This window comes from Gorilla gorilla, chromosome 7 (assembly GCF_029281585.2).
Source record: "Gorilla gorilla gorilla isolate KB3781 chromosome 7, NHGRI_mGorGor1-v2.1_pri, whole genome shotgun sequence".
In the NCBI taxonomy this organism is placed as follows: Eukaryota; Metazoa; Chordata; class Mammalia; order Primates; family Hominidae; genus Gorilla; species Gorilla gorilla.
Window position 1 is genome coordinate 15911219 of NC_073231.2, and position 23593 is coordinate 15934811.

Genomic DNA, 23593 nt, shown 5'->3' on the forward strand with positions numbered 1-23593 from the left:
CCTTTCTTCACTTTTAAAGAGGAAAATGAGCAACTGGTGCCAATCGGTCCAGGTGTGGTTGTGGGTCTGGATAACAGTTTGGAGCAAATCAATTAGGGCTTGTGGCTTTTCGGTATAGGGCGATGTATTGTTTTTCCAGTTGAGGTCGACGCAGGTGAAGGGCTGGTACCCAAAAACACGTCTCTCCACTACATGAGCATTTTCATCTATCCCAGTATACCGCTGCTCTCTCAGGGGCATTTGTGTCCGCGTTTTGGGTCGTAAACGAGCTGTCGAGGAAGGGGTGGAATGGCGCAATGCGACTTACCGCAATTAATAATCTCAATTATTAACTGACACTAATAATTATCAATATTAATAACCCATAATATAATTTTTAAAATCAATACCAATACTAATGATAATTAATATTAAATAGTTATACTAACGATAACAATACATGATTAATATTAATGATTAATGACGCCTGATATTAATAACTGATACTGATCTTATTCATTAGAATATAGTAGTATTATATTAATATTAATAATCTGAGAACTTTTTATTAGCAATTACTTCTTAATATGAATATTAATATCAGCCATTCATATTCATGTTAATAAAAAATAAGAAATAATTCATACTAATAGTATGCCCTAATACCTCAGGGGGTGTACACCCACCTGTGATATTGTTCCTAATATTCAGGGAGGGAGAGAGCATGATATTACGTTCAATATCGCAGTAGGTGTACACCCAGCCGGTGATATTGATCCGAATATAATCTCCAGGGGGTGGAGTATGACATTACTCCCAATATAGCACTGGGTGTGCATCCACCCAGTGATTTTGTTCCTAATATTCATGGAAGAAGAGAATGCTATTACTCCCAACATCGTAGGAAGTGTACACCCCCGTGTGACATGGTCCTTAATAACATTCCAAGGCGGAGGGGGTGATATGACTACATATATGGCAGAAAGTGGACACTCCCAAGGATATTGTTCCCACGATACTGGAGGGAAGAGGATGATATTACTTTCAGTATCACAGAAGGTGGACACGCCCCCACTGATATTGTTTCTAATTGCAACGTGGAAGAAGAGGATATGACACGCGATATCCCAGGGAGTAGAAACACCCCTGTGATACTGTTCTTAATATTCAGAGAGGAAGAGGATGATATGACTCCCAAAACAGACGGGTGTACAACCTCTGTACACCGGGGTGTACACCAGTGGGTGAAACAGTTCACAATCTCCAGAGCGGGAGATGATATTACATACAATATGATAAACAGGCTGTGAGTCCACCGCGGATCCTAAAAACCAGGGTGGCAAGAGGGGCTGGCTCTTACGCTCCGCATTGCGGGGTGTGCCTCACCCACTGCGATGGGGTCCTAAGAGCCAGGGGGGCAAAAGGGGATGGCTCTGATGGCATCGCGGGGCGTGCCTCACCCCCACCTGCGACGGGGGTCGTAAGAGCCAGGGGGGCAAGAAGGGATGGCTCTTACTCCCCGCACCGCGTGGCGTGCCTCACCCCCATGTGATGGGGGTCCTAAGAGCCAAGGGGTAAGAGGGGCAGGCTCTTAATACCCGCATCGCGGGGCGTGCTTCAAACCACTGCGATGGGGGTCCTAAGAGCCACGGGGGAAAGAGGGGCAGGCTCTTAACCCAAGCATAGCAGGACGTGCCTCACGCCCCTGCGACGGGGGTAACTAAGAGCCAAGGGGGCAAGAGGGGCTGGCTCTTACACCCCGCATCGAGCGGAGTGCCTCACCCCCATGCGATGGGGGTGCTAAGAGCCAGGGAGGCAAGAGGGGCTGAGGCAGACAGTGGCTGTCCTTCATCTAAACTGCAAGAGGCTTTCCCCTTTGATTAATCCACCTCGGCACAGACCCTTTACGGGTGTCAGACTGGGGGACAGTAAGGTCTTTCCCATCCCACGAGGCGATATTTCAGACTGTCACATGGGGAGAAACCTTGGACAATACCCTGCTTTTAAGGGCAGAGGTCCCTGTGGCTTTCCACGGTGCATTGCGCCCCTGGTTTATTGAGACTAGAGAATGGCAATGACTTTTAACAAGTATACTGCTTGTAAATATTTGGTTAACAAGGCACGTCCTGCACAGCCCTAGATCCCTTAAACCTCGATTTTATACAACACAGGTTTTTGTGAGCTCCAAGTTGGGTCAAAGGGGCTGCGGCAAAGCTACAAATGATCAACATCTCAGCAAAGCAATTGTTTAAAATACAGGTCTTTTTCAAAATGGAGTCTCTTATGTCTTCCCCTTCTACATAGACACAGTGAGAGTCTGATCTCTCTTTCTTTACCCTACATCCAAGGGCTTGAACATTTCCTGACTTGTTGGCAATCCAAATCGTTACGTCTCCGAAACAGAGTTGACTGAGGGGACCGCAGGGCTGGGCAGGACCTTTGACTTCGTATATATCCACAGGAGCCAGAAAACCTCAGCCCCACTCTACCAACACGCACCCAGTAAAATTCCGCCAACCGAGTCTCACGCACGCTAACACGTGGGGAGCGTTGCTTGCACCACGAGTCCCCATTTGGCTCAACCGCCGATGCCAAGTGTGTGGTTCCAGTTGCGACGGCGCCCCGTGAAGTGGCTTCCGGATGTGCGAATGAACCAGGCAGAGTTTCACTGGCCAAATAGAGCCCAGCACAGCTGAAATTAACTCCCACATTTGGGATGTACTTCAGAGGTAAAACATTCATCCCGTCTTCTTTCCGGAAGTCTGACACCATGGTTCTCCCCCTGATCCTAAGAGTAGCTGAGGTAGAGACTCACTAAAAGATCTAGGCAGGGATATCCCATCATGCACGGGCTCTCTCCATTCTCTGACCTGGGAACAACTCTGAGCAGGATTCCACATCTAGGAGGCCTCGGAACTGAGCGGGATTTTCTGAGACACACCAAATGGCTGCTCCCTTTCCGCCGCTGTTGAGGGTCGTTATCTTGATTATCCAGATCACCTAGAAAGTATCCGTATCCAGAATCAATAAGATCAACTCTCTGCTCCTCTGACAGCAGAAGGAGCAGGACCATAAGGAACCAAAGAGCGTGGAAGGAAACGATGTGACAGGAAAGCTCAGAGAACGGCCACAGGGGGTCGTCAGCAGGCCTTCCAACCTGAATCATGAGTAATTAATGAAGCGCAAATCAAAGGGACTCGAATTTCAGCAGGAGCAATTCATCCAACGGGAGATCGCCGGAGGGCCAACAAGATTGAGAGACTGGGAGTTGGGTGCAGTGTCAAAGGGGACGCGACTGGTTCCAAAGCTCGAGAAGACCATGGGGTCACTTGGGCTACATGAGAAAATGCCCCAGTGTGCTGGTTCATCATTCCGACTCCTGCCTGTCTCTTCCCGTCCAAGGAACATGGACCCTAAGTCGTGCGTGCAGGTGCAGATGACCATGGGCAGAATTAGGGGACGTGGCACAAAAGTTCACCGACATGGGAGTTCCACAGAAGGTGCAGTGGATCTTCGCAAATCCAGAGACATGGCAATGGGACCCAGGCAATTAGAGCCTCACAGGCGTCCGGGAGACTTTTCAGGCATAATGCCTGGAGTCGCAAGACGAGCTGAAAAAGGAGCCAGGCACTGAAGGACAAAGCGTTGTGGACTTTCGTCATCTGTGTTTCCCAGTGCGGTCCAATTCACGGTGGTTTCCAAGCGCCTCCTGGGGGAGAAAACACATGAGGGTGCGGTCACGGTTCTCTGCTGACAGACTTACCTTGGGGAAGAAAGAGAAGCTCTGAAGATGGATCATGGCCGTGACTGCATGTCAAGGAGAATCTCCTTGATGACACTGAGGCCTACGTCGAGATAGACAAAATGTGGTCCAATTAAAAGGTGTCTATTTTACCACATTTTTTAAAAACAAAACAGAAAAAACAAAAAAGATGGAAAAGAAGACAGGGGTACAGGCACCAGTGTTACATGTCTGATGAGGGACATCTATTCTTCAAAGCTTGCAGCTGTACAAGTAGGTTTTAGAATGTCTGTCAGCAGTGGACATGATCTTAGAGTGGGCTGTGCAAATAGACCTTTCCAGGTCATGTAATTGGATTAAGTTAATTGCAATTAAGGTACAGGTAACTGATTAGGTTAGGGTGCGTTCCACGTCAGGTGACCGGAGGCAGTATAAAAGGCAGCCTGGAAAGCAGAGGTCCCTCTCCGCCCCTTCCTCCGTCATCCTGGATGCTGCATCGCTTCCAGCGGGGCTGCTCCAGCACCTGCCCATCTCAGCGCCAGCCGGGGAAAGAAAGTAGACGTGTAATTTCAGGTTAGCTTCACTGAACAATTGTTTGTTTCACCGAATCCCTGAGTGGTGGTGGGGGGTGGGTGGCCGAAAAGAAACCGATCACACTGGGGCTTGCTGGTGGGGTAAGAGGTGTTCTCGGTATTAGTAATTCTTGGAACAGGAAACGAGAAAACATATCCGTCTCCACGTGTGGGATAAGACCAAGATGGGAATGCGAAAAGAAATGTACTGCAGCATGCTGAATTGGTGGGTAAATGGAAAAAGGACTTTGGAAAAAAGGGTGGTTTGCCCTTCAGCCGTGTAAGACCTCGATACGATACGGCACTTCTTCCCCGTTAGTTCAGATGAATTCGTGTGGTATGCGTAAAATACCAAAAAAATAAATAAAGAGGGGCTGGAGCTGAAGCCAAAAGATAGAACAGGAAAGACCATCACCTGCTAGTGTGGTAGAGAGGAAGGTAACTTCTCTCTATGAATTTGTGTTTGGAAGTGGCCTAATGAAATGGCAAGAGTAGCGTTTCAAGTTGTCACAGGAAGCATCCCTTATCCCTGACTTCAAACAGACCTGCCAAAGGGTGGCACACGCCATGCCCTGTGTCTTCGATCATTCTGTCCGTCAAGGGAGACAGAATCACCGTGTCTTCTACCGGAGTGAATCGTGAGAGACCTAAGTCCAGTGTCCAGAATCAGTTGTTTGTTTGGGGTTGAAAGCTCAACTCCCCATACCTAGGCCACGGGCCCTGTGGCAGGTGAGGTTTACTCTTGGACTAGGTAGTCATGGCAGAGGAACACACAATATCCGAGGATGCACACAGCACATTGTGTTCTACAGATTTGACAGACTGGTGGTGAGGTCTCCTCATGACCACACAGGCAGGGCGTTAGCAGGTGGCTTCCTGTGGGTGTGTGAATATCCAACGTGCTTAACCATCGACATGTGTGTGTTTGTGTGTGTTTCAGGTGACCCAACAGTCAACCCCTGAAAAAGGCGGTCATAAAACCCCCAGCAGACGAAGATGATGGCACGTCGGGACCCCAAATCTTGGGCCAAGAGACTGGTGAGAGCCCAGACCCTCCAGAAGCAGCGGAGGGCCCCAGTTGGGCCAAGGGCTCCCCCGCCCGATGAAGAAGATCCCAGGGTAAGTCTAGCCCTGGATCTCTTGGGTATCGGGGTGGGGGTGGGGACGGGGGGAGGGGGTGTCACACGGTCCTCGGAGACTGGGTTGGATTCCAAAGAGTTCTGTCACCACCACCCAGGTTGCTTTTCCCATCCAAGGTGGGCGTGGCTTGGGACCTTCTCCCCAGCCCGATAGGTCCCTTGAGAAACTCTTGGGGGCAACCTCTCTTTCTACTTAGAGTCCTGTGTAGCCACGTTTGGCTGCGTTGTTGACATCGGGTTCACCATCGTGCCCCTTGGAACCTTGAGTCCTTCCTTTCAGAGTTCCTCCGTCACATGGGCTTTGGGAGGGAACATCGTATCCGAACTCTCCCAGCACTTAACGGCCCCCATGCCGGTGTCCCCTCTTTGGAATCCTTATTCAGCTCTGAATTCACAATCCGTCCCAATGTTGACGTGGGATCGCTGCCTGTGGCTTCAGCTCACTCACTGACATCACTTCCTTTCCACCCACAGCTCAAGTGCAAAAACTGCGGGGCCTTTGGCCACACGGCCAGAAGTACCAGGTGCCCCATGAAGTGCTGGAAGGCAGCCCTGGTTCCAGCGACCTTGGGGAAAAAGGAAGGGAAGGAAAACCTGAAACCATGGAAGCCCCAGGTTGAAGCCAACCCGGGGCCCTTGAACAAGGATAAGGGAGAGAAGGAAGAGAGACCAAGGTGAGCAGTGGGAGGGGTTTTCACCACCCTTAGGGTACTGCCTCCTAAGGACATGGTGTCTCTGCACCTGCACACCGTGTGCCTTTCCGTCTCCGGGCCAGGGAAGGAACGCTGCAGAGAAATAGGCCGCAGCTCCGTGTCCTCCGGGGTTCCGCACCCAGGAGCTCCTTTGGCTCTGGGAGATTCAGGGACGGGGAGAGGCGGGGGCGCTTCGTGCAGGTTCCCCGCGACAGAGGGAAAAGCCATGGAATCCAAATCACAGTCCTTAGTTGGGAAGCCTAGAGGGCCACCTGGAGGATGGGAAGGTTGGCACGTGAGGGAAGGTGCAGAGGCGGGAAGGGCACCAGATGTCCATTTCTGTATCACAAAACACGGAGTGGGACTGGGCCCCAGACGGGGTCCTCCCTGTCTCCTGCGGAAAACCAGGGGGCACGGCCTGACCTTTTTCCGTTCTGCAGGCAACAAGACCCGCAGAGGAAGGCTCTCCTCCACATATTTTCCGGGAAACCTCCAGAGAAGCCGCTGCCGAATCGAAAAGGATCCACGGAATCTTCTGATTATCTGAGGGTGAGTGTCACCCCGGGCCCCTGGTCCTTTTCTCCTCTAGGTCACCCTGCTTGATTTCCTTTCAGCTTCCCGTCTGCGGGAGGAAATCGGGGAACCCCTCTTTCTTGCCTTCTTGGGGTCAGGGACTCCACGATCCTTCCAGGTCGATTTGATTCCAGGCGAAGGCATCTGAAGATGCCGTATTTCCTGTTGCTTCCTTTCTGTCCAATTATGGCAAGCCTGCCAACAACATGTTCCTAGCGGCATGAGGAAATTAGTCCCTCAGAGGCCCCAAACGTGGAGAAGGCTAAACCCAGGAACATGCACGTGTTCAGAGAAGACGTCCCGAGTACCCTTGAGCCACCAACCTGCCTTCGGAAGGGCATTAGTCCGTTCCACTTCATGGAAGGCTGAGTGGAGGCGCTTGGATCCAGTTAATGCCCAAGACGCGATCTTTTGAACAATGGTGTGCTTAGATCAGCTACACATAGCTCGAGAGCGCATCTTTCATGTGTCTTGTCCTGATCAGCACTCAGCTGGAGTCCTACTTCCAAGGACCGCCTGTCGATACTGTACTAAGAATTTCATGGCGTGTGCACCTTGTCTTTGGATGTGCTTGATTTTCACGTTGGCTCCATGCTGAGGAACTACTTCTAACCTGTGTTGTTTCCTCTCTTTCAGGTTGCAAGCGGGCCAATGCCGGTCCACACAACCAGTAAAAGGCCGCGCGTGGACCCTGTCCCCGCTGATCGCTCAGCTACCGAAATGTCTGGCAGGGGCTCCGTCTTGGCTTCACTGTCTCCCCTCAGAAAAGCCAGTCTGAGCTCCTCCTCAAGTCTCGGACCAAAGGAAAGACAGACAGGGGCTGCGGCCGACATCCCTCAGCCTGCCGTCAGGCACCAGGGCCCCGAGCCTCTCCTCGTGGTGAAGCCGACACACTGCAGCCCTGAGGGTGGCTGCCGAGAAGTTCCCCAGGCTGCCTCCAAAACGCACGGCCCGCTCCAGGCCATCAGACCCCAGGCACAAGACAAACGTCCTGCGGTGACCTCACAGCCCTGCCCGCCAGCCGCCACACACAGCTTGGGCCTAGGCTCCAATCTCAGCTTCGGGCCAGGAGCCAAGAGACCTGCCCAGGCTCCAATTCAGGCTTGCCTGAACTTCCCCAAGAAACCGAGACTGGGTCCCTTCCAGATCCCCGAAAGCGCCATCCAGGGAGGTGAGCTGGGGGCCCCGGAGAATCTCCAACCTCCGCCAGCCGCAACCGAACTTGGACCAAGTACGTCGCCCCAGATGGGCAGGAGGACACCGGCCCAGGTGCCCAGCGTCGACCGGCAGCCTCCGCACAGCAGACCTTGCCTGCCTACTGCCCAGGCCTGCACCATGTCCCATCACCCAGCGGCCAGCCATGATGGGGCCCAGCCTCTCAGAGTTCTCTTCCAGAGACTGGAAAACGGACGCTGGAGCTCCAGCCTCCTGGCGGCCCCCTCATTTCCCTCTCCTGAGAAGCCGGGAGGCTTCCTCGCTCAGAGCCCTCATGTGTCAGAGAAGTCTGAGGGTCCCTGTGTTCGTGTCCCACCGAGCGTCCTCTATGAGGACCTTCAGGTTTCCTCCTCCTCAGAGGACAGCGATTCTGACCTGGAGTGAGACTGCAGGTGGCAGGGGCTCCTTGGCCTCCAGCTCCCGTGACTTGGAGGGGACTGTGGGACTGAGGAGTGCGGAGCAGAGAGCAGACTCTGTGCGGTGACTCCGATGCTCCCCGGCTGTGGCGCTTCTGTGGATGTGGGAGCCCGGGCCAGGCAAGGAGCAGGTGCAGGGAGCAGGTGCAGGGACTCTGCCTCATTGAATTCTGGTGAGGGACGTTGTAGTTCGCGTGGTTCTCCGGAAACGCGCCAGGAAAAGCTTCCGTGCCAGAGATTCGTTGCCTCAGAAACTGCGTGACGCACAGGAGTCAGACTTCCGCTGGGACGTCAACAGGAAACTGGGGAATTACTGTGTATTTGCTCTCTAGATGACTGAATAAGGGAAAAGTTAGGGAACCCTGAGAGGTGCAGCCCTTCCGCTGTGCCCCGCCCTGAGAGCAGTGTTTCGGACGCTGGGAAGCGTGCTGTGCAAAGCGCTCTCGGGGTCTTTCCTCAGCCTCGAAAACTGGGCTCTGGAATGCCTTTGTACATATGTGTGTTTAATTTGTTTTGAAGTGAATAAAATTCTCAAAAAGATGACATATTGTCTTTTGACTCTCATTCCGTGTCTGTGTTTAACTGATTTTCCAAGTGAAGGGGTGGCCTGGCCCTCCACCCCTGTGGGTGTTTCTAGTCGGGTGGGATGAGAGACGGAGAAAAGAAATAAGACACAGAGACAAAGTATAGGGAGACAACAGTGGGTCCAGGGGACTGGCACTCAGCACACCAAGGACCTGCACCGGCACCGGCCTCTGAGTTCCCTCAGTTTTTATTGATTATGATTTTTATTATTTCAGCAAAAAGGAATGTAGTAGGAGAGCAGGGTGATAATAAGGAGAAGGTCAACAACAACAACAAAAAAAACACGTGAGCAAAAGAATCTATATCATTATTAAGTTCAAGGGAAGGTACTATGCCCGGACGTGCACGTAGGCCAGATTTATGTTTCTCTCCACCCAAACATCTCAGCGGAGTAAAGAATAATAAGGCAGCATTACTGCCAACATGTCTCGCCTCCCGCCACAGGGCAGCTTTTCTCCGAGCTCAGAGTTGAACAAATGTACGATCGGGCTTTACACCGAGACATTCAGTTCCCAGGGGCAAGCAGGAGACAGTGGCCTTCCTCCATCTGAACTGCAAGAGGCTTTCCTCTTTGACTAATCCACCTCAGCACAGACCCATTACGGGTGTCAGGCTGGGGGACAGTCAGGTCTTTCCCATCCCACGAGGCCATATTTCAGACTGTCACATGGGGAGAAACCTTGGACAATACCCTGCTTTTAAGGGCAGAGGTCCCCGTGGCTTTCCACGGTGCATTGCGCCCCTGGTTTATTGAGACTAGAGAATGGCAATGACTTTTACCAAGTACACTGCTTGTAAACATTTGGTTAACAAGGCACGTCCTGCACAGCCCTAGATCCCTTAAACCTCGATTTTATACAACACAGGTTTTTGTGAGCTCCAAGTTGGGTCAAAGGGGCTGCGGCAAAGCTACAAATGATCAACATCTCAGCAAAGCAATTGTTTAAAATACAGGTCTTTTTCAAAATGGAGTCTCTTATGTCTTCCCCTTCTACATAGACACAGTGAGAGTCTGATCTCTCTTTCTTTACCCTACATCCAACGGCTTGAACATTTCCTGACTTGTTGGCAATCCAAATCGTTACGTCTCCGAAACAGAGTTGACTGAGGGGACCGCAGGGCTGGGCAGGACCTTTGACTTCGTATACATCCACAGGAGCAAGAAAACCTCAGCCCCACTCTACCAACACGCACCTAGTAAAATTCCGCCAACCGAATCTCACGCACGCTAACACGTGGGGAGCGTTGCTTGCACCACGAGTCCCCATTTGGCTCAACCGCCGATGCCAAGTGTGTGGTTCCAGTTGCGACGGCGCCCCGTGAAGTGGCTTCCGGATGTGCGAATGAACCAGGCAGAGTTTCACTGGCCAAATGGACCCCAGCACAGCTGAAGTGAACTCCCACATTTGGGATGTACTTCAGAGGTAAAACATTCATCTCGTCTTCTTTCCGGATGTCTGACACCATGGTTCTCCCCCTGATCCTAAGAGTAGCTGAGGTAGAGACTCACTAAAAGATCTAGGCAGGGATATCCCATCATGCACAGGCTCTCTCCATTCTCTGACCTGGGAACAACTCTGAGCAGGATTCCACATCTAGGAGGCCTCGGAACTGAGCGGGATTTTCTGAGACACACCAAATGGCTGCTCCCTTTCCGCCGCTGTTGAGGGTCGTTATCTTGATTATCCAGATCACCTAGAAAGTATCCGTATCCAGAATCAATAAGATCAACTCTCTGCTCCTCTGACAGCAGAAGGAGCAGGACCATAAGGAACCAAAGAGCGTGGAAGGAAACGATGTGACAGGAAAGCTCAGAGAACGGCCACAGGGGGTCGTCAGCAGGCCTTCCAACCTGAATCATGAATAATTAATGAAGCGCAAATCAAAGGGGACTCGAGTTTCAGCAGGAGCAATTCATCCAACGGGAGATCGCCGGAGGGCCAGCAAGATTGAGAGACTGGGAGCCGGGTGCAGTGTCAAAGGGGACGCGACTGGTTCCAAAGCTCGAGAAGACCATGGGGTCACTTGGGCTACATGAGAAAATGCCCCAGTGTGCTGGTTCATCATTCCGACTCCTGCCTGTCTCTTCCCGTCCAAGGAACATGGACCCTAAGTCGTGCAGGTGCAGATGACCATGGGCAGAATTAGGGGACGTGGCACAAAAGTTCACCGACACGGGAGTTCCACAGAAGGTGCGGTGGATCTTCGCAAATCCAGAGACATGGCAATGGGACCCAGGGAATTAGAGCCTCACAGGCGTCCGGGAGACTTTTCAGGCATAATGCCTGGAGTCGCAAGACGAGCTGAAAAAGGAGCCAGGCACTGAAGGACAAAGCGTTGTGGACTTTCGTCATCTGTGTTTCCCAGTGCGGTCCAATTCACGGTGGTTTCCAAGCGCCTCCTGGGGGAGAAAACACATGAGGGTGCGGTCACGGTTCTCTGCTGACAGACTTACCTTGGGGAAGAAAGAGAAGCTCTGAAGATGGATCATGGCCGTGACTGCATGTCAAGGAGAGTCTCCTTGATGACACTGAGGCCTACGTCGAGATAGACAAAATGTGGTCCAATTAAAAGGTGTCTATTTTACCACATTTTTTTAAAACAAAACAAAACAAAAAAACAAAAAAGATGGAAAAGAAGACAGGGGTACAGGCACCAGTGTTACATGTCTGATGAGGAACATCTATTCTTCAAAGCTTGCAGCTGTACAAGTAGGTTTTAGAATGTCTGTCAGCAGTGGACATGATCTTAGAGTGGGCTGTGCAAATAGACCTTTCCAGGTCATGTAATTGGATTAAGTTAATTGCAATTAAGGTACAGGTAACTGATTAGGTTAGGGTGCGTTCCACGTCAGGTGACCGGAGGCAGTATAAAAGGCAGCCTGGAAAGCAGAGGTCCCTCTCCGCCCCTTCCTCCGTCGTCCTGGATGCTGCATCGCTTCCAGCGGGGCTGCTCCAGCACCTGCCCATCTCAGCGCCAGCCGGGGAAAGAAAGTAGACGTGTAATTTCAGGTTAGTTTCACTGAACAATTGTTTGTTTCACGCAATCCCTGAGGGATGGTGGAGGGGGGGAGGAAGAGACAAAGGAGGCCGAAAGATGCCGATCGCACTGGGGCTTGCTGGTGGGGTAGGATGTGTTCTCGCTACTAGTAATTCTTGGAACAGGAAACGACAAAACATATCCGTCTCCACGTGTGGGATAAGACCAAGATGGGAATGCGAAAAGAAATGTACTGCAGCATGCTGAATTGCTGGGTAAATGGAAAAAGGACTTTGGAAAAAAGGGTGGTTTGCCCTTCAGCCGTGTAAGACCTCGATACGATATGGCACTTCTTCCCCGTTAGTTCAGATGAATTCGTGTGGTATGCGTAAAATACCAAAAAAATAAATAAAGAGGGGCTGGAGCTGAAGCCAAAAGATAGAACAGGAAAGACCATCACCTGCTAGTGTGGTAGAGAGGAAGGTAACTTCTCTCTATGAATTTGTGTTTGGAAGTGGCCTAATGAAATGGCAAGAGTAGCGTTTCAAGTTGTCACAGGAAGCATCCCTTATCCCTGACTTCAAACAGACCTGCCAAAGGGTGGCACACGCCATGCCCTGTGTCTTCGATCATTCTGTCCGTCAAGGGAGACAGAATCACCGTGTCTTCTACCGGAGTGAATCGTGAGAGACCTAAGTCCAGTGTCCAGAATCAGTTGTTTGTTTGGGGTTGAAAGCTCAACTCCCCATACCTAGGCCACGGGCCCTGTGGCAGGTGAGGTTTACTCTTGGACTAGGTAGTCATGGCAGAGGAACACACAATATCCGAGGATGCACACAGCACATTGTGTTCTACAGATTTGACAGACTGGTGGTGAGGTCTCCTCATGACCACACAGGCAGGGCGTTAGCAGGTGGCTTCCTGTGGGTGTGTGAATATCCAACGTGCTTAACCATCGACATGTGTGTGTTTGTGTGTGTTTCAGGTGACCCAACAGTCAACCCCTGAAAAAGGCGGTCATAAAACCCCCAGCAGACGAAGATGATGGCACGTCGGGACCCCAAATCTTGGGCCAAGAGACTGGTGAGAGCCCAGACCCTCCAGAAGCAGCGGAGGGCCCCAGTTGGGCCAAGGGCTCCCCCGCCCGATGAAGAAGATCCCAGGGTAAGTCTAGCCCTGGATCTCTTGGGTATCGGGGTGGGGGTGGGGACGGGGGGAGGGGGTGTCACACGGTCCTCGGAGACTGGGTTGGATTCCAAAGAGTTCTGTCACCACCACCCAGGTTGCTTTTCCCATCCAAGGTGGGCGTGGCTTGGGACCTTCTCCCCAGCCCGATAGGTCCCTTGAGAAACTCTTGGGGGCAACCTCTCTTTCTACTTAGAGTCCTGTGTAGCCACGTTTGGCTGCGTTGTTGACATCGGGTTCACCATCGTGCCCCTTGGAACCTTGAGTCCTTCCTTTCAGAGTTCCTCCGTCACATGGGCTTTGGGAGGGAACATCGTATCCGAACTCTCCCAGCACTTAACGGCCCCCATGCCGGTGTCCCCTCTTTGGAATCCTTATTCAGCTCTGAATTCACAATCCGTCCCAATGTTGACGTGGGATCGCTGCCTGTGGCTTCAGCTCACTCACTGACATCACTTCCTTTCCACCCACAGCTCAAGTGCAAAAACTGCGGGGCCTTTGGCCACACGGCCAGAAGTACCAGGTGCCCCATGAAGTGCTGGAAGGCAGCCCTGGTTCCAGCGACCTTGGGGAAAAAGGAAGGGAAGGAAAACCTGAAACCATGGAAGCCCCAGGTTGAAGCCAACCCGGGGCCCTTGAACAAGGATAAGGGAGAGAAGGAAGAGAGACCAAGGTGAGCAGTGGGAGGGGTTTTCACCACCCTTAGGGTACTGCCTCCTAAGGACATGGTGTCTCTGCACCTGCACACCGTGTGCCTTTCCGTCTCCGGGCCAGGGAAGGAACGCTGCAGAGAAATAGGCCGCAGCTCCGTGTCCTCCGGGGTTCCGCACCCAGGAGCTCCTTTGGCTCTGGGAGATTCAGGGACGGGGAGAGGCGGGGGCGCTTCGTGCAGGTTCCCCGCGACAGAGGGAAAAGCCATGGAATCCAAATCACAGTCCTTAGTTGGGAAGCCTAGAGGGCCACCTGGAGGATGGGAAGGTTGGCACGTGAGGGAAGGTGCAGAGGCGGGAAGGGCACCAGATGTCCATTTCTGTATCACAAAACACGGAGTGGGACTGGGCCCCAGACGGGGTCCTCCCTGTCTCCTGCGGAAAACCAGGGGGCACGGCCTGACCTTTTTCCGTTCTGCAGGCAACAAGACCCGCAGAGGAAGGCTCTCCTCCACATATTTTCCGGGAAAGCTCCAGAGAAGCCGCTGCCGAATCGAAAAGGATCCACGGAATCTTCTGATTATCTGAGGGTGAGTGTCACCCCGGGCCCCTGGTCCTTTTCTCCTCTAGGTCACCCTGCTTGATTTCCTTTCAGCTTCCCGTCTGCGGGAGGAAATCGGGGAACCCCTCTTTCTTGCCTTCTTGGGGTCAGGGACTCCACGATCCTTCCAGGTCGATTTGATTGCAGGCGAAGGCATCTGAAGATGCCGTATTTCCTGTTGCTTCCTTTCTGTCCAATTATGGCAAGCCTGCCAACAACATGTTCCTAGCGGCATGAGGAAATTAGTCCCTCAGAGGCCCCAAACGTGGAGAAGGCTAAACCCAGGAACATGCACGTGTTCAGAGAAGACGTCCCGAGTACCCTTGAGCCACCAACCTGCCTTCGGAAGGGCATTAGTCCGTTCCACTTCATGGAAGGCTGAGTGGAGGCGCTTGGATCCAGTTAATGCCCAAGACGCGATCTTTTGAACAATGGTGTGCTTAGATCAGCTACACATAGCTCGAGAGCGCATCTTTCATGTGTCTTGTCCTGATCAGCACTCAGCTGGAGTCCTACTTCCAAGGACCGCCTGTCGATACTGTACTAAGAATTTCATGGCGTGTGCACCTTGTCTTTAGATGTGCTTGATTTTCACGTTGGCTTCATGCTGAGGAACTACTTCTAACCTGTGTTGTTTCCTCTCTTTCAGGTTGCAAGCGGGCCAATGCCGGTCCACACAACCAGTAAGAGGCCGCGCGTGGACCCTGTCCCCGCTGATCGCTCAGCTACCGAAATGTCTGGCAGGGGCTCCGTCTTGGCTTCACTGTCTCCCCTCAGAAAAGCCAGTCTGAGCTCCTCCTCATGTCTCGGACCAAAGGAAAGACAGACAGGGGCTGCGGCCGACATCCCTCAGCCTGCCGTCAGGCACCAGGGCCCCGAGCCTCTCCTCGTGGTGAAGCCGACACACTGCAGCCCTGAGGGTGGCTGCCGAGAAGTTCCCCAGGCTGCCTCCAGAACCCACGGCCCGCTCCAGGCCATCAGACCCCAGGCACAAGACAAACGTCCTGCGGTGACCTCACAGGCCTGCCCGCCAGCCGCCACACACAGCTTGGGCTTAGGCTCCAATCTCAGCTTCGGGCCAGGAGCCAAGAGACCTGCCCAGGCTCCGATTCAGGCTTGCCTGAACTTCCCCAAGAAACCGAGACTGGGTCCCTTCCAGATCCCCGAAAGCGCCATCCAGGGAGGTGAGCTGGGGGCCCCAGAGAATCTCCAACCTCCGCCAGCCGCAACCGAACTTGGACCAAGTACGTCGCCCCAGATGGGCAGGAGGACACCGGCCCAGGTGCCCAGCGTCGACCGGCAGCCTCCGCACAGCAGACCTTGCCTGCCTACTGCCCAGGCCTGCACCATGTCCCATCACCCAGCGGCCAGCCATGATGGGGCCCAGCCTCTCAGAGTGCTCTTCCAGAGACTGGAAAACGGACGCTGGAGCTCCAGCCTCCTGGCGGCCCCCTCATTTCCCTCTCCTGAGAAGCCGGGAGGCTTCCTCGCTCAGAGCCCTCATGTGTCAGAGAAGTCTGAGGGTCCCTGTGTTCGTGTCCCACCGAGCGTCCTCTATGAGGACCTTCAGGTTTCCTCCTCCTCAGAGGACAGCGATTCTGACCTGGAGTGAGACTGCAGGTGGCAGGGGCTCCTTGGCCTCCAGCTCCCGTGACTTGGAGGGGACTGTGGGACTGAGGAGTGCGGAGCAGAGAGCAGACTCTGTGCGGTGACTCCGATGCTCCCCGGCTGTGGCGCTTCTGTGGATGTGGGAGCCCGGGCCAGGCAAGGAGCAGGTGCAGGGAGCAGGTGCAGGGACTCTGCCTCATTGAATTCTGGTGAGGGACGTTGTAGTTCGCGTGGTTCTCCGGAAACGCGCCAGGAAAAGCTTCCGTGCCAGAGATTCGTTGCCTCAGAAACTGCGTGACGCACAGGAGTCAGACTTCCGCTGGGACGTCAACAGGAAACTGGGGAATTACTGTGTATTTGCTCTCTAGATGACTGAATAAGGGAAAAGTTAGAGAACCCTGAGAGGTGCAGCCCTTCCGCTGTGCCCCGCCCTGAGAGCAGTGTTTCGGACGCTGGGAAGCGTGCTGTGCAAAGCGCTCTCGGGGTCTTTCCTCAGCCTCGAAAACTGGGCTCTGGAATGCCTTTGTACATATGTGTGTTTAATTTGTTTTGAAGTGAATAAAATTCTCAAAAAGATGACATATTGTCTTTTGACTCTCATTCCGTGTCTGTGTTTAACTGATTTTCCAAGTGAAGGGGTGGCCTGGCCCTCCACCCCTGTGGGTGTTTCTAGTCGGGTGGGATGAGAGACGGAGAAAAGGAATAAGACACAGAGACAAAGTATAGGGAGACAACAGTGGGTCCAGGGGACTGGCACTCAGCACACCAAGGACCTGCACCGGCACCGGCCTCTGAGTTCCCTCAGTTTTTATTGATTATGATTTTTATTATTTCAGCAAAAAGGAATGTAGTAGGAGAGCAGGGTGATAATAAGGAGAAGGTCAACAACAACAACAAAAAAAACACGTGAGCAACAAATTCTATATCATTATTAAGTTCAAGGGAAGGTACTATGCCTGGACGTGCACGTAGGCCAGATTTATGTTTCTCTCCACCCAAACATCTCAGCGGAGTAAAGAATAACAAGGCAGCATTACTGCCAACATGTCTCGCCTCCCGCCACAGGGCAGCTTTTCTCCGAGCTCAGAGTTGAACAAATGTACGATCGGGCTTTACACCGAGACATTCAGTTCCCAGGGGCAAGCAGGAGACAGTGGCCTTCCTCCATCTGAACTGCAAGAGGCTTTCCTCTTTGACTAATCCACCTCAGCACAGACCCATTACGGGTGTCAGGCTGGGGGACAGTCAGGTCTTTCCCATCCCACGAGGCCATATTTCAGACTGTCACATGGGGAGAAACCTTGGACAATACCCTGCTTTTAAGGGCAGAGGTCCCCGTGGCTTTCCACGGTGCATTGCGCCCCTGGTTTATTGAGACTAGAGAATGGCAATGACTTTTACCAAGTACACTGCTTGTAAACATTTGGTTAACAAGGCACGTCCTGCACAGCCCTAGATCCCTTAAACCTCGATTTTATACAACACAGGTTTTTGTGAGCTCCAAGTTGGGTCAAAGGGGCTGCGGCAAAGCTACAAATGATCAACATCTCAGCAAAGCAATTGTTTAAAATACAGGTCTTTTTCAAAATGGAGTCTCTTATGTCTTCCCCTTCTACATAGACACAGTGAGAGTCTGATCTCTCTTTCTTTACCCTACATCCAACGGCTTGAACATTTCCTGACTTGTTGGCAATCCAAATCGTTACGTCTCCGAAACAGAGTTGACTGAGGGGACCGCAGGGCTGGGCAGGACCTTTGACTTCGTATACATCCACAGGAGCAAGAAAACCTCAGCCCCACTCTACCAACACGCACCTAGTAAAATTCCGCCAACCGAATCTCACGCACGCTAACACGTGGGGAGCGTTGCTTGCACCACGAGTCCCCATTTGGCTCAACCGCCGATGCCAAGTGTGTGATTCCTGTTGCGACGGCCCCCCGTGAAGTGGCTTCTGGATGTGCGAATGAACCAGGCAGAGTTTCACTGGCCAAATAGACCCCAGCACAGCTGAAGTGAACTCCCACATTTGGGATGTACTTCAGAGGTAAAACATTCATCCCGTCTTCTTTCCGGATGTCTGACACCATGGTTCTCCCCCTGATCCTAAGAGTAGCTGAGGTAGAGACTCACTAAAAGATCTAGGCAGGGATATCCCATCATGCACAGGCTCTCTCCATTCTCTGACCTGGGAACAACTCTGAGCAGGATTCCACATCTAGGAGGCCTCGGAACTGAGCGGGATTTTCTGAGACACACCAAATGGCTGCTCCCTTTCCGCCGCTGTTGAGGGTCGTTATCTTGATTATCCAGATCACCTAGAAAGTATCCGTATCCAGAATCAATAAGATCAACTCTCTGCTCCTCTGACAGCAGAAGGAGCAGGACCATAAGGAACCAAAGAGCGTGGAAGGAAACGATGTGACAGGAAAGCTCAGAGAACGGCCACAGGGGGTCGTCAGCAGGCCTTCCAACCTGAATCATGAATAATTAATGAAGCGCAAATCAAAGGGGACTCGAGTTTCAGCAGGAGCAATTCATCCAACGGGAGATCGCCGGAGGGCCAGCAAGATTGAGAGACTGGGAGCCGGGTGCAGTGTCAAAGGGGACGCGACTGGTTCCAAAGCTCGAGAAGACCATGGGGTCACTTGGGCTACATGAGAAAATGCCCCAGTGTGCTGGTTCATCATTCCGACTCCTGCCTGTCTCTTCCCGTCCAAGGAACATGGACCCTAAGTCGTGCAGGTGCAGATGACCATGGGCAGAATTAGGGGACGTGGCACAAAAGTTCACCGACACGGGAGTTCCACAGAAGGTGCGGTGGATCTTCGCAAATCCAGAGACATGGCAATGGGACCCAGGGAATTAGAGCCTCACAGGCGTCCGGGAGACTTTTCAGGCATAATGCCTGGAGTCGCAAGACGAGCTGAAAAAGGAGCCAGGCACTGAAGGACAAAGCGTTGTGGACTTTCGTCATCTGTGTTTCCCAGTGCGGTCCAATTCACGGTGGTTTCCAAGCGCCTCCTGGGGGAGAAAACACATGAGGGTGCGGTCACGGTTCTCTGCTGACAGACTTACCTTGGGGAAGAAAGAGAAGCTCTGAAGATGGATCATGGCCGTGACTGCATGTCAAGGAGAGTCTCCTTGATGACACTGAGGCCTACGTCGAGATAGACAAAATGTGGTCCAATTAAAAGGTGTCTATTTTACCACATTTTTTTAAAACAAAACAAAACAAAAAAACAAAAAAGATGGAAAAGAAGACAGGGGTACAGGCACCAGTGTTACATGTCTGATGAGGAACATCTATTCTTCAAAGCTTGCAGCTGTACAAGTAGGTTTTAGAATGTCTGTCAGCAGTGGACATGATCTTAGAGTGGGCTGTGCAAATAGACCTTTCCAGGTCATGTAATTGGATTAAGTTAATTGCAATTAAGGTACAGGTAACTGATTAGGTTAGGGTGCGTTCCACGTCAGGTGACCGGAGGCAGTATAAAAGGCAGCCTGGAAAGCAGAGGTCCCTCTCCGCCCCTTCCTCCGTCGTCCTGGATGCTGCATCGCTTCCAGCGGGGCTGCTCCAGCACCTGCCCATCTCAGCGCCAGCCGGGGAAAGAAAGTAGACGTGTAATTTCAGGTTAGTTTCACTGAACAATTGTTTGTTTCACGCAATCCCTGAGGGATGGTGGAGGGGGGGAGGAAGAGACAAAGGAGGCCGAAAGATGCCGATCGCACTGGGGCTTGCTGGTGGGGTAGGATGTGTTCTCGCTACTAGTAATTCTTGGAACAGGAAACGACAAAACATATCCGTCTCCACGTGTGGGATAAGACCAAGATGGGAATGCGAAAAGAAATGTACTGCAGCATGCTGAATTGGTGGGTAAATGGAAAAAGGACTTTGGAAAAAAGGGTGGTTTGCCCTTCAGCCGTGTAAGACCTCGATACGATATGGCACTTCTTCCCCGTTAGTTCAGATGAATTCGTGTGGTATGCGTAAAATACCAAAAAAATAAATAAAGAGGGGCTGGAGCTGAAGCCAAAAGATAGAACAGGAAAGACCATCACCTGCTAGTGTGGTAGAGAGGAAGGTAACTTCTCTCTATGAATTTGTGTTTGGAAGTGGCCTAATGAAATGGCAAGAGTAGCGTTTCAAGTTGTCACAGGAAGCATCCCTTATCCCTGACTTCAAACAGACCTGCCAAAGGGTGGCACACGCCATGCCCTGTGTCTTCGATCATTCTGTCCGTCAAGGGAGACAGAATCACCGTGTCTTCTACCGGAGTGAATCGTGAGAGACCTAAGTCCAGTGTCCAGAATCAGTTGTTTGTTTGGGGTTGAAAGCTCAACTCCCCATACCTAGGCCACGGGCCCTGTGGCAGGTGAGGTTTACTCTTGGACTAGGTAGTCATGGCAGAGGAACACACAATATCCGAGGATGCACACAGCACATTGTGTTCTACAGATTTGACAGACTGGTGGTGAGGTCTCCTCATGACCACACAGGCAGGGCGTTAGCAGGTGGCTTCCTGTGGGTGTGTGAATATCCAACGTGCTTAACCATCGACATGTGTGTGTTTGTGTGTGTTTCAGGTGACCCAACAGTCAACCCCTGAAAAAGGCGGTCATAAAACCCCCAGCAGACGAAGATGATGGCACGTCGGGACCCCAAATCTTGGGCCAAGAGACTGGTGAGAGCCCAGACCCTCCAGAAGCAGCGGAGGGCCCCAGTTGGGCCAAGGGCTCCCCCGCCCGATGAAGAAGATCCCAGGGTAAGTCTAGCCCTGGATCTCTTGGGTATCGGGGTGGGGGTGGGGACGGGGGGAGGGGGTGTCACACGGTCCTCGGAGACTGGGTTGGATTCCAAAGAGTTCTGTCACCACCACCCAGGTTGCTTTTCCCATCCAAGGTGGGCGTGGCTTGGGACCTTCTCCCCAGCCCGATAGGTCCCTTGAGAAACTCTTGGGGGCAACCTCTCTTTCTACTTAGAGTCCTGTGTAGCCACGTTTGGCTGCGTTGTTGACATCGGGTTCACCATCGTGCCCCTTGGAACCTTGAGTCCTTCCTTTCAGAGTTCCTCCGTCACATGGGCTTTGGGAGGGAACATCGTATCCGAACTCTCCCAGCACTTAACGGCCCCCATGCCGGTGTCCCCTCTTTGGAATCCTTATTCAGCTCTGAATTCACAATCCGTCCCAATGTTGACGTGGGATCGCTGCCTGTGGCTTCAGCTCACTCACTGACATCACTTCCTTTCCACCCACAGCTCAAGTGCAAAAACTGCGGGGCCTTTGGCCACACGGCCAGAAGTACCAGGTGCCCCATGAAGTGCTGGAAGGCAGCCCTGGTTCCAGCGACCTTGGGGAAAAAGGAAGGGAAGGAAAACCTGAAACCATGGAAGCCCCAGGTTGAAGCCAACCCGGGGCCCTTGAACAAGGATAAGGGAGAGAAGGAAGAGAGACCAAGGTGAGCAGTGGGAGGGGTTTTCACCACCCTTAGGGTACTGCCTCCTAAGGACATGGTGTCTCTGCACCTGCACACCGTGTGCCTTTCCGTCTCCGGGCCAGGGAAGGAACGCTGCAGAGAAATAGGCCGCAGCTCCGTGTCCTCCGGGGTTCCGCACCCAGGAGCTCCTTTGGCTCTGGGAGATTCAGGGACGGGGAGAGGCGGGGGCGCTTCGTGCAGGTTCCCCGCGACAGAGGGAAAAGCGATGGAATCCAAATCACAGTCCTTAGTTGGGAAGCCTAGAGGGCCACCTGGAGGATGGGAAGGTTGGCACGTGAGGGAAGGTGCAGAGGCGGAAAGGGCACCAGATGTCCATTTCTGTATCACAAAACACGGAGTGGGACTGGGCCCCAGACGGGGTTCTCCCTGTCTCCTGCGGAAAACCAGGGGGCACGGCCTGACCTTTTTCCGTTCTGCAGGCAACAAGACCGGCAGAGGAAGGCTCTCCTCCACATATTTTCCGGGAAAGCTCCAGAGAAGCCGCTGCCGAATCGAAAAGGATCCACGGAATCTTCTGATTATCTGAGGGTGAGTGTCACCCCGGGCCCCTGGTCCTTTTCTCCTCTAGGTCACCCTGCTTGATTTCCTTTCAGCTTCCCGTCTGCGGGAGGAAATCGGGGAACCCCTCTTTCTTGCCTTCTTGGGGTCAGGGACTCCACGATCCTTCCAGGTCGATTTGATTCCAGGCGAAGGCATCTGAAGATGCCGTATTTCCTGTTGCTTCCTTTCTGTCCAATTATGGCAAGCCTGCCAACAACATGTTCCTAGCGGCATGAGGAAATTAGTCCCTCAGAGGCCCCAAACGTGGAGAAGGCTAAACCCAGGAACATGCACGTGTTCAGAGAAGACGTCCCGAGTACCCTTGAGCCACCAACCTGCCTTCGGAAGGGCATTAGTCCGTTCCACTTCATGGAAGGCTGAGTGGAGGCGCTTGGATCCAGTTAATGCCCAAGACGCGATCTTTTGAACAATGGTGTGCTTAGATCAGCTACACATAGCTCGAGAGCGCATCTTTCATGTGTCTTGTCCTGATCAGCACTCAGCTGGAGTCCTACTTCCAAGGACCGCCTGTCGATACTGTACTAACAATTTCATGGCGTGTGCACCTTGTCTTTGGATGTGCTTGATTTTCACGTTGGCTCCATGCTGAGGAACTACTTCTAACCTGTGTTGTTTCCTCTCTTTCAGGTTGCAAGCGGGCCAATGCCGGTCCACACAACCAGTAAAAGGCCGCGCGTGGACCCTGTCCCCGCTGATCGCTCAGCTACCGAAATGTCTGGCAGGGGCTCCGTCTTGGCTTCACTGTCTCCCCTCAGAAAAGCCAGTCTGAGCTCCTCCTCAAGTCTCGGACCAAAGGAAAGACAGACAGGGGCTGCGGCCGACATCCCTCAGCCTGCCGTCAGGCACCAGGGCCCCGAGCCTCTCCTCGTGGTGAAGCCGACACACTGCAGCCCTGAGGGTGGCTGCCGAGAAGTTCCCCAGGCTGCCTCCAGAACCCACGGCCCGCTCCAGGCCATCAGACCCCAGGCGCAAGACAAACGTCCTGCGGTGACCTCACAGCCCTGCCCGCCAGCCGCCACACACAGCTTGGGCCTAGGCTCCAATCTCAGCTTCGGGCCAGGAGCCAAGAGACCTGCCCAGGCTCCGATTCAGGCTTGCCTGAACTTCCCCAAGAAACCAAGACTGGGTCCCTTCCAGATCCCCGAAAGCGCCATCCAGGGAGGTGAGCTGGGGGCCCCGGAGAATCTCCAACCTCCGCCAGCCGCAACCGAACTTGGACCAAGTACGTCGCCCCAGATGGACAGGAGGACACCGGCCCAGGTGCCCAGCGTCGACCGGCAGCCTCCGCACAGCAGACCTTGCCTGCCTACTACCCAGGCCTGCACCATGTCCCATCACCCAGCGGCCAGCCATGATGGGGCCCAGCCTCTCAGAGTTCTCTTCCAGAGACTGGAAAACGGACGCTGGAGCTCCAGCCTCCTGGCGGCCCCCTCATTTCCCTCTCCTGAGAAGCCGGGAGGCTTCCTCGCTCAGAGCCCTCATGTGTCAGAGAAGTCTGAGGGTCCCTGTGTTCGTGTCCCACCGAGCGTCCTCTATGAGGACCTTCAGGTTTCCTCCTCCTCAAAGGACAGCGATTCTGACCTGGAGTGAGACTGCAGG

General features: G+C 53.0%; 2 protein-coding genes across 2 annotated transcripts; both read left to right on the top strand.

Annotated features, from left to right (window-relative positions):
• Positions 1 to 5289: 5289 nt before the first annotated feature.
• Positions 5290 to 8296, top strand: LOC129524356 (protein FAM90A15). The gene is made up of 4 exons (XM_055349740.2): positions 5290 to 5412; positions 5907 to 6106; positions 6565 to 6673; positions 7334 to 8296. The coding sequence occupies exons 1-4, from the start codon at positions 5290 to 5292 to the stop codon at positions 8294 to 8296; spliced, it is 1395 nt and encodes a 464-aa protein (XP_055205715.2).
• Positions 8297 to 12933: 4637 nt separating this feature from the next.
• On the top strand, positions 12934 to 15940 carry LOC134758998 (protein FAM90A15-like). Its single transcript, XM_063708969.1, has 4 exons — positions 12934 to 13056; positions 13551 to 13750; positions 14209 to 14317; positions 14978 to 15940. The coding sequence occupies exons 1-4, from the start codon at positions 12934 to 12936 to the stop codon at positions 15938 to 15940; spliced, it is 1395 nt and encodes a 464-aa protein (XP_063565039.1).
• Positions 15941 to 23593: the final 7653 nt, after the last annotated feature.

Excerpts from the sequence above, each read along its gene's own strand:
- LOC129524356 (XM_055349740.2), top strand. The coding sequence starts at position 5,290 with ATGATGGCACGTCGGGACCCCAAATCTTGGGCCAAGAGACTGGTGAGA. Across the intron at positions 5,413-5,906 it reads CCGATGAAGAAGATCCCAGG|CTCAAGTGCAAAAACTGCGG; the intron begins GTAAGTCTAGCC and ends TTCCACCCACAG. Across the intron at positions 6,674-7,333 it reads AATCTTCTGATTATCTGAGG|GTTGCAAGCGGGCCAATGCC; the intron begins GTGAGTGTCACC and ends CCTCTCTTTCAG.
- LOC134758998 (XM_063708969.1), top strand. The coding sequence starts at position 12,934 with ATGATGGCACGTCGGGACCCCAAATCTTGGGCCAAGAGACTGGTGAGA. Across the intron at positions 13,057-13,550 it reads CCGATGAAGAAGATCCCAGG|CTCAAGTGCAAAAACTGCGG; the intron begins GTAAGTCTAGCC and ends TTCCACCCACAG. Across the intron at positions 13,751-14,208 it reads GAGAAGGAAGAGAGACCAAG|GCAACAAGACCCGCAGAGGA; the intron begins GTGAGCAGTGGG and ends TCCGTTCTGCAG.